The sequence below is a fragment of the Maylandia zebra genome, linkage group LG2, assembly GCF_041146795.1.
Source record: "Maylandia zebra isolate NMK-2024a linkage group LG2, Mzebra_GT3a, whole genome shotgun sequence".
Lineage (NCBI taxonomy): Eukaryota > Metazoa > Chordata > Actinopteri > Cichliformes > Cichlidae > Maylandia > Maylandia zebra.
In genome coordinates this window covers 32680118-32690859 of record NC_135168.1, presented here as the reverse complement: position 1 = coordinate 32690859, position 10742 = coordinate 32680118, and the positions used below count along the sequence as shown (strand labels likewise).

The following is a 10742-nucleotide window of genomic DNA, read 5'->3' as shown; positions in this document are numbered from 1 at the left end:
GTTGATCCATTGTGATACTCACCCTGAGTGTAATTCTAGTGAAAAACAAACAGAAAAAGAGTTGAGGAAGGAAAAATGTCAATCACCTCCACCTGTGAAAGCATCCCTGTTTTGGAGGTTGTCTCATTGTTGCCCCTCTACTACACCTGTTGTTCATTTTATTGACACCAAAGTAATTGAAACTGATTAACAACACCCTCTGCTACACTACCAGTCAAAAAGTTTGGACACACCTTCTCATTCTTTATTTTCATGACTACTTACGTTGTAGATTCTCACTGAAGGCATCAAAACTATGAATGAGCACATGTGGAATTATGTAGTAAACAAAAACGTCTGAAATAACTCCAAACACGTTTTAGATTCTTTAAAATAGCCACTACTGCTTTGCACACTCTTCATCGCCTGCAATGGTTTCCAACACTCTTGAAGGTGTTCCCAGAGATGCTGAGCACTTGTTGGCTCTTCTGTCGGTCCATTTCATCCCAAACCATCTCGACTGGGTTTAGGTCAGGTGACCGTGGAGGCACTCCATCACTCTCCCTCTTGGTCAAATAGCCCTTACACAGCCTGGAGGTGTGTTTGGGGTCATTGTCCTGTTGAAAACTAAATGATGTTCCAACTAAAATAGCTTTAACAGTTGTGTCAGAAAAAAAAAAGTTTTTCGTTTGCGAACTTGAGTGAACCGGTTCTTTCCAAAATACCTGCGCATCTCGAGCCGCTTCTTCTTCCCTTTGTTCCCCTGCCTCCCCCAACAAACATCAATGACCTGCAGCGGGTTCTAGCCACCACTAGGTGGTATTACCTTCCAGTACATGCCAACTTCCACAAGCGTTGAACACGCAGCGTCCCAGGTTGGATCCGTGTCCTCCTACCCTGATGTAAATCATCAGTCTCGCCTGCTTCCATTTTGTCTGCCCACCCCACCAGCACCACCTCCCCACCCCGCTCCCCTGAGGATATGAGCTCCTCTAAGCAGTGGCGTGTTAAAGGAGAAGCGCGCGTCTGCGTGTGAGTGTCTGCGTGTCGGAGCTGTCACGAGCAGACAGCAGAGGATGGAGGGTCTAGGCAGGAAAGCAGATGGATTGAGGCACGAGGACTGCTCCCATCACAATGCGCGCGCGCGCGCGCGCGCACACACACACACACACACACACACACACACACACACACACACACACACACACACACACACACTTTGGCCCAGGGACCAGCTGTTGTCCTTTTCCTGAAACTGTCTGAGCTGACTCCCTCCTTCTCTCTCTGTCCTGGATTAGATGCATTTTGCAGTCATCGTGGGAGCTAAGAGGTAAACAGTGGGGCTAATTGCTTTGACATACTGCTCTTTGTTTTGGCCTCCTGGTGCTAATCAACCACTCGGCTAATAAGTCTGCCTGGCAATGAAAACACCACCGCGCTTAGGCTGGGAGGAAGGAGGAGAGCGGGACAGGTCTCTTCTCCGCTCACTCAAACCGATGCAGTCGTATCTGCAGCCCACACTCGCGTCTCTTCCACGGCTCCCACAGTGCTGCTGTGGCTGGGTAGCGCCCCGCTCAGGTGTGAATCTATTTATCCTCATTAACGAGCGTCTCCCTAAAGTCAGCCAATTAACACGCTGCTCCTAATGAAGCCATTAGCTGTCAGATGAGGTAGAGGCAGTGGCTGTCATCGGCCCACTGTGCGCGTGTTCGCGCGCGCGCGCTCCTGCAGCTAATAAAAGCGGGAGAATTAATGGAGTGAGCGCGTGTGATAATGAGTTAATGTGGAACAAGCAGGACGAGCGGTGATCAGCCCCCTGTCTCAAATGAAGATATCAGACACAGTGATTTACTCACTGCGCCACAAACAGGCCTTTCTTCTGTGTGTGTGTTTCCACGTTCGTGGGTTCCCCTATAAACCTGGCACTTTGTACAGCTTAATCGTGGGCCACGTGTGACCACCCTAACGTCACATCAACAAAAAAGTGCAGCCTGGAAAATGTCAAGCTGTACTGTATCGCTTTGTGTTCACATGTTGCTTAATTGATGGATCACACTGCACAGCGGTAATATAGCTTTAATTGACTGCAAAGGCATGAATGACACAGCCTAGACAGAGAGGAGCAACCGGATGTCAGAGGCAGCTGTTCCACTGACACGATTTTTATTATTAATTACTGACCCGGTGTGGGGGGGGGGCACACTAGTGATTCTGGGATTTTAAAGGGCTTCATCAGTGACTCCACTCATGTGAGAAACCTGGAAAACTCACACATACAAAAACTAAATTTATGCTTTTGCCAGGAGAGATGGAGCAATCCTTTCTGGAAGAGTCAAACCCACCCAACCTAACAGTTAGCCGACCCTGGTGTCACAATACCAGAGCTGAGGAGGTGAAACTGATTTCAGCTTACACCTGTTTGCAGATGCGCCCCCTTTCTCCCTCCTCATCCTCACCCTGCTTGCTTTTCTTCTGTCTCTCCACCGTCCAGTTGGAAGGTATACAGAGCTGACTGTCCTCCAGTGCATCAGCACCAGCGGCGATAAAGCAGCTGTGAAGTTTGCTCTCTCTCACTGAGACATTGTGCTCCTGCAGGACCAGGAGGTTATAATCCTGCAGAGGCTGAAAAATGCTGTGGTGTACATTATAATCGCCCTGCAACAAGTGTGAAACGTGCTGCTAACAGATAGGAACATAAAGACAAGACTCCAAAACAACTAAATCAATTCCCATGAGAGGAAGTTAACTTTTTTTCTTTATGCTCTGAGTCCAGAGCTTATTTATGAAGAATGAATCAAATCTTTCCCTCTTTTCTTCCTCTAGCTTCACCTGAGGCCTCTCAGACTGAACCACTTGGTCCTAACAGATTGTAAGGTGTGTTTTATTGAAGAGTTTGCTTGTCTCCTTGGAAATCTTTGGATCGTTTTCCATAAACATCCACTATAATAATAACTATTTGCTTTACTTCTTTTTATTCCTGTATCAAACGTTGTCATTTTTTAAATTTCTTTAGTCCGCGTAATAGTGGTCATGTTTACTGAACTTTATTTTAAAGTTTTGGTAGGAATATATGTTTGTCATACAAATCCTGCCAGGTCTTAGGCAGTTCGGATTAGGCAAAAGTGAAAAAAAGAGAAATAAAAATGAGGGGCTGAACTGGTCACATGTGGTTGAATACAGCAGGTATCCAGTTCTAAGCAGAAAGGACGCAGTACGATAGGTAACGCAGCAGACACAGCAAACATTAGGAGAGTGGATCATTTTATACACTTTAAGTTAAAGGAAGAGACAGGACTGGTGTCCAAAAGTGAAAGAACCACGTGGCAGACGAGCAGCCGACATTCATTACTCCCATCCTCTCATGTGGTGCTGCTGTTTGGCTCTTCTCTGTGCTCTTGCTATGGCAGATAGACTGCAGCCCTGTCTAATTAAAGAGAAATGTGATGTTGAGTGTCCTTGCTTTAACCTCCAACGTTTTACTGCAAACAGTATATCAGCCCCTTCTGCTCTTTCCTGCCTTCCCCAGAATCTTTGCACCACCTGAAGTTACTTTAATCACAACGTGTTTCAGTCGTTTCACTGAGCTTGACAGATTGTATTAATATTATTATGATTATGGGCAAAGTAACAGTATAAAAAATACAGGAAAACAGTTTATTTAATGGTTTAACTTTCAGACAGATTCTTTGAAAGAGAGAATAGATTAAAAGAGAACAAAAGGTTAGAAGAGATGTAATTATGAAAAAAAAGAAAAGGTGTGAGTCAGCTGCTCCCATTATAATCTGCACGTAAACAACTCTGCTCATCCTCCAAAACTGCTACTGCACAACTTCACCACTCCTGCCTCTCTATTGTCACTCAGTCACTCAGGATCTGATTCAGAAGCTCAATTATTTGCCAGAGCGCCGAGCCGAGCCAACCTGAAGCGTTTTTTTCTCCTTTTTTTTTTGAAAAATAATTACCTGAAGTTCATCATTCAATACCTCTGAAGTATGCTTTCATCTTGCACCTGTTATCTTTTTTCCCTTCTTCTTCTTTACTCAATATCCTTTACACAATCTCCCCAAGTCAGTCATTTTTAAAACTGGTAAGTTATTCACGCCGAGGTGCTGGTTACTCTTTAAAAACATATTTGGATGGGTTTGCATGGGGAAGGAGAGGTGGAAGAGGCTCAAGGATACCGCAGCGCCGCCGTGGACCTTGGCTTGCTTTGCTTTATTTGCTCGGCTTCTGGGTTCTTCCTTCCTTCCAGGGTCATTTTCTTCCTCCCAGAAGCTGGGGATTATTTCAGACTAAAATAGATGGATAGAATCAATCAGCCATGGTTTTACTTTTCTCTTCTTCTACATTACCCCCCCCCCCCCCTCCTCTTCACCTCCACCCTCACACCCTTTTCTTTCCCCTTCTCCTCCCTCTCCTCTCTCCTCTCTCTCTCTCTGTCTCCCCCACCCCCCTCTCAGGGCTGCAGACTGAGGAGATGCATAAATTCAGACACATTAGTATTCCAGTCAGGCTCCCCATTTCAAGGCAAGGCCTAGCACCCTTCCGCCTCTCCTCTCCTCCCTCTCCCTCTTTCACTTTCCCTCTCCAGATCTATTTTTGAAACATTTAAGCAGTACTGAATGCATCTACTTATTTCCAAAACCATCCCTAAATTATTTTGGGGCATTATGATGTTTTTCTTTCTTTTTTCTAAAGGGGGAGTACAGCTTTATTTTGCCCTGGCATGGCCAATTATACACAGCCATAGCCTTTGAAATGAGATTCATCTGCTTCTGATTGTGTGTGTGTGTGTGTCTGAGTATATGTGTGTCATTGTGTTTTGCTGTCAGGCCCAGCGGCCCAGGCGATAAATCACGCATGTCTGATTGAGAAGGGCAGAGGGCCCGGACAATAACATTTCAGTGGAACTGCAGGAGAAAGCGTCTCAGTTTGCAGTGCAGGGTCTCTGTGAACCACTGGATATTTTACAGCTGTTAGTTGTAGAGATTTATTTATTTATTTGTTATTTATTTGGCAAAAGATGCCTCTTGACATGACATTGAGGCCAAGTGAAGGTTACGCGGCCTAACAATATAATTCACCTAAATATAAGAGTTTGAAAGCAGCATTAAGGGACTGATCTGGTGACTTTGCAGAATTAATCACAAGCTCAGCTCGAACCATTTCCCACACAGAATGCTCCACATTATATACAAGCTTTTAAAAGCAATATTTTTTTAAAGTGCTGTGATTCATTTAAATTATTGCTTTGTTTCCATAACAATAAGAGGAAGCTGTGATTTAAAAAAACAACTTCTGAATAGTCTTTACTTTTCTAAAAAAAAAAAAAAAAAAAGAAAATCAGAAGCTGACTTCTGCTTCGGACAGTGAGCAGTTGTAGCAAGAAATGGTTTATTACAACATACATAGTTTATTTCAAAAACATAATACAAGCTTTATACTGAAAATAAATAATTACTTGAGCTGTCATTGAAATTTGGAATAAAACCGCCGAAACAGTTCATTCAGTCTTATTGAAAATAATTTTTTTCTTTGTTTTTTGATTTTTAAATTTTTCGCGTGTTTGTTTGCTTTTTTCTTTCTCTTAAAACACTGCTAATCAAGTGCGTGAATAACTAAGATCATTTATTTAAATTAATGACTTCAAAAGGGTAATATATAAAACTGTACAATATTCGAAAAAATACTTAAGAAATAAACCAAATAACAGGAGTATTTAAGATTATAAAATTTCGATAGTGAACGTACATTAAAATTATAGGCAGGTGTATAGCGTTGCTTTCTAGACTCTCGGCTCTTTCTTGTCCTTTTTCAGAGTCCGCACAGTTTAAATGGTCGAAGATGATCGAAATAAAAAAAGAAGTAAATGAATAAATAGAGCTGCAACTGCGCGTGGCTTCGTACAACCCTCGTAAGCTACAGGCCAAAAGTAAAAGAAAGCAAAACAGTCCTCCAAGAGTCATGTAGAGTGGCTGCACAGCTGGAATGAGGGCCTAAGGTTGCAAATGCACAAAAAGAAAAAAAAAAATACAGATCTTCTACGTTACAAAGTAAATGACTGTAAATATGAGGAGAACTAAGGCGTTGGAAAAGCCCGAGGGGGAAGCGTGAGGTGGAGTGTAAAAAATGGCCTCTGGTGCTGGTACAAATCAATTAAGAACAGTAACATTATTATTATTATTATTATTATTATTATTATTGTTATTATTGGTGTTGTTGTTATTATTACTGGTTCCACGCCGCCGATCGTGGGTACAACGGGAGCACGGCGTGTGTGAGGAAAGCCACGAAAACAACAATAAAAACAAAACCATCAGTCCCATCTTATCGTTATTACCGAGCTGATGTTAAAAACGGTGACACACACACGCACACGCATACACACACACACACGCACAAACCAAAGGCGCTGGCAGGTTATTAGGCACATTTTTTGTATGTATATCCGTGATGGAGAGAAAAAAAAGTGGCGGGCTCTCCCAAAAAAGAAAATAGAAAAAGAAAGGTGATCTGGAATGTGATGTTTGATATGCCGCTATAGGATAATGCCCTCGTGGCAGGAAAAACAATGACGAAGGCTGAACAGGTATCTCTGTTATTGTTTCAGTGCTGGAGGCATCCGGGCGAGTCTGTACCGGGACAGGTGCGGAGGGCTACAAGGTGCCACCGCGCGTCCGAGCGCTCGAGAGTCTGCACCGGGTGGAGGTGGAGGTGTGTGTCGGAGGGGGTGGGGGGCGTGGGGGGGATTCCTCCAGGTGCTTCGGTCAGAGATCATGGCACGAGGAAGCGTCTCCCGCGCTCCCGCTGTGAGAATAGGGTCCCTCGTGGGGCGGCTGCTCTCCGGGCGGTGTCATGCGCTTCTCCTTCTGCCTCCGGTTGCAGAACCACACGCGCACCACCTCCTTCTCCAACTGAAGCGAGTCCGCCAGCGACGTGATCTCCTGCGCGGAAGGCTTGGGACACTTGAGAAAGTGCGTCTCGAGAACTCCCTTCACGCTCACTTCGATGGACGTCCTCTTCTTCCTCTTTCTCCCCTGAGCTGCTATCTTGTCTATACTGCTGGAGCTGCCCGTGGACGAGTCCGCCTCCTCCAGCCACTTGTTCAGCAGCGGCTTTAGTTTGCACATGTTTTTAAAGCTCAGCTGCAAAGCCTCGAACCTGCAGATAGTAGTTTGGGAAAAGACGTTACCGTACAGCGTGCCCAGAGCCAAACCCACGTCCGCCTGCGTAAAGCCCAGTTTGATTCTCCTCTGTTTGAACTGCTTGGCAAAGTGCTCCAGCTCGTCCGAAGTCGGCGTTTCCTCGTCGGAGTGGTCGTGGCAGTGGTGTCCGCCGAGGTCGCTGTGCTCGGGGCTAAGTGTGTCCCTGAGGCCCGGGTGCATGCCTTGGCCCTGCGGGTTGGGTGGAGGTGTGAGTCCCCCGTGGTCCAGCATGCCGTTGACAGTGAAGCCCGTCTGGGAGTAGATGTTGATCTGCTGCCCGCTGGTGATCGAGGAGTTGTGGGACACCGGAGTACCCCAGGCTCCCGGGTGGTTGCCATGGTTGTTGTGATGAGGAGAGTGATGCGCTACGTGCGGAGAGCGGTGATGGATGATGCCGAGCTGGAGGTCTTCTCGGCCCGGTTTCACGTCCTGCTGCTCCATGGAGGCCGACCAGGGGCTCCCCTCCGACAGGTTGCTTGCCCACTGGTGCCCGAGGGAGTGCCCGTTCTGGACACTTTGCAGGTAGTCACTCTGGAGCAGTTTCTGATGTCCTCTGTAGGGGCTAGCAGGCTGCATGGCCTGGCTCTCCGGGTGGATCATGGGACTGGAACTGAGCAGGGTGTAGGGGCTAGAGGCAGCTGTGGCCATGCTGGCTGCTCAACCCCACTAATGCTACTGAAGAGAGGGAGCAGCTCAGCCTCTGACATCTCCCTCTCTCCGGAGGCTCAGCAGCAGCTTGGGAGTGACTGACAGCCTCCACCACCACTCACAGTCCGACCGAGACGCGGTGACGACACGTCTCCGCCAATGACGGCGCACACCCGAAACCTCCGCCTCCGGCAGCAGAGCTGCGGGTAGGAAAAGGTTTACAGGCTGTCGAACCGGAAGTGTGTCGGAGTGCTGGTCCAGTGGGTCTGGCTGTGGAATGATGTGAGCGTGGAGCGCAGTTCCTGTTTATTAATTAAAGTTTCCAACTGATTTACGCACGAGTTTATTGCTGCTCCTGTCACCCTTGAGCGCGCGCAAAGAAGGAGATTAAAGCGCAATGGCATTTCTTAGACGTGCCAGCACTTAATTTAAAAGGATACAATTAAACTAAGAGCAGTTCTCACTGCTAATTATTAACTTGGAGAATATTTCCTCAGGTGTTTGTAGAATGACACGTCTGGAGAGAGTGTTTCAGGCAAAATTGCTTTACGCACGGGCTATCCATAATCCCGAGCTTGTGAAAATATAACACACATGTTTGACTTTACTCTTGCCGTCTTTCTCTCCAAAACTGGAATATTCATAAAACACATAGAGATATGAAATAATATTTCTACAAGAGCCCAAAATCCACATCTGCTCACCTGACACATTTTCCCAGAAGGAAAACGTCTCCATGTTACACACGTTCAAAGAGATAAACGCGAGCACAGCCAGTAGACACTTATCACTCCCAGTATTTAAGAATCTCATCAGGTCTTCTCAGAGTTGGGGAAAAAAAGATCTGCAAATCAGCGAGCTAACTTAGCGGCGTAATTATATTTGCCATTAGAAGACTGCGTTGCAATCTCCTTATTGGTCTGAAATTCCATTAAATATATTGCTCGAGCTCCCAGGTTAAGCTTGATTTAAATTTGCATACATTTTCATACATTTAGAAGAAATAAAAGAAGGCTGCAGCCACCAGAAAGTCATTAAAGAGCGCCGAGTATAGCCGAGCTACACGCTGCTGGTGGAAGACAGAGGAGGAGGCCGGAGCAAGGTGAGCTGACCGCGGGCTATAGAACTTCGGACAGGGATGTGCTGGAGGGTGGACGGGGCCTCGATAACCGTGGTGGGGTGGGGGTGACAGACGGGCAGTTAGCTGTGAGGATGGCAGGATGTTTGCGCTCTTAACTCTTACATGGTGCAGTAGATTCGCCTGTGGATGGAAGGATAATTAATCAGATACGTTTTGTCGTGTCTTTATTCTCATTCTGCTGCGGCCTTACGTGTAAATTCCCTATGTGTCTGCGTCTGTGGAAGTTGGGTGAAAGTGGCTGAATATTTGATGTGAATGGCAGTGTTGTTCCAGTGGCCTAGTTTGCTGAATTGGGTTGCTTCGTTTGGAGCTGTTATGGGACTGGAGGTGGGGGGGAGAGAATTAAATGCAAAATATAAAGTTATTGCGCAGCGTTAGTAGCGGCTCCCGCAGTTTCATACGTGTCATATTAAATGACACGCACCGTGAAGTGATTTTGGAGGATGGGGGTCTCCATTTCAAAAGAAATAAAAAGGATCTTCCTGGGAAAAAAACAATTAATTAATTATATGTAAGACGAAAAATTGAACAAAATGTAAGATTTTAAATTCAGATTTACTCGAACTAAATTTGAATATAAAAAACATTTTTTTTCTCTTTCTTTTTCATTTTCGGGTCTTTACAAAGATGAAGTCTGCGGGTTTTTTTGTGGTGCATAAAGCAGACAGGAGAGGGACTTTGAGAGGGGGCTGTATTGCTCTCGATAGTCTAAGTTTCTAAGTGTAACAGATGCTTCTCTAGAAACTGCTCCTTGTGCCGATTCCTTTTATTCGCGTCAACATTTTTCTGCCGTCGAGCGCGTTTCCATAGCGAGGCGAATAAAAGGCAAATCCCCGCTCCGCGCCTCCAATAAAGAGCCCATTCACAGATAACCCGAGCCAGCCCTGCTACACTTACACCACGCACTAACACTGCAGACTCTATCTTAAACCAGTGCGCACTAGTGCTAAATAACTCCAACTAACTGACTTATCATTTCTTCATTTTATTTTTATTTTATGTGTGTGTCTTTGTGTGTTAGTGTTGCTTCGTGGAGCGTTTGTTCAGCGGCTTGTTTGTGTTTGCCTGGCGGCTGTAAGCGAGTCTTAACCAGTGATTATCTTCTGACTCGGGCTGTTTACTGTATAAGCAGAGAAGGAAATAAATAGATTTGTTTCACGACTTCATTTAGGCAGACTAAAATAAAATTATAAGGTAAACAAGAAAACAAAAATGGATTCAGTTTTCAGGAAAAAGGAAAAGAAAAGCAGTGTCCCTCCTTCCTCGCGTGGCACGCGTGGGACTGTAAATAAATGCTTCTATTTACACTAAAAAAAAAGAAACAGATTCACTCAAAACCGAATGCGAGTAGAGTGTCATATCCACCGTCATGTTTATTAAGGTCTCTAATAAACCGCGTATTGATTGCAAGTTTGAAACATGCACTCGCGAGCGCAACATTTGTGTTCAGCACTGCTGATTAATATCTCATGTGAGGTCACTTTAATTATATATATGCCGCAGAACAGAGCAGAGAGAGACAACATGACAGGTTTCCTTTGGAGAGTCTGAGTCTTGGCTCTATGATGTTTCTAACTTTAAAGGCATTGTTACATTTTTTCCTCTTATAATAATTGACAAGTGCTTCAGTTTTATTGTTATAGTTTGGAAGCTTTTCCCCAAAAAAATATTATTTAAAAAAAATGACAGTGGAGTTGCGTTTCATATGCAAGGTTAGAACTGCAGCTGACAGTCGTGAAGTATTTTATATTGTTTTATTTTGTTTTATT

At 45.1% G+C, this 10742-nt stretch overlaps 1 protein-coding gene across 1 annotated transcript; it reads right to left on the bottom strand.

Annotated features, from left to right (window-relative positions):
* Positions 1-4408: 4408 nt before the first annotated feature.
* Positions 4409-7901, bottom strand: LOC101485482 (POU domain, class 3, transcription factor 4). Its single transcript, XM_004563248.3, has one exon. It carries the CDS (start codon positions 7830-7832, stop codon positions 6747-6749), a length of 1086 nt encoding a protein of 361 aa, XP_004563305.1. The 5' UTR covers positions 7833-7901; the 3' UTR covers positions 4409-6746.
* Positions 7902-10742: the final 2841 nt, after the last annotated feature.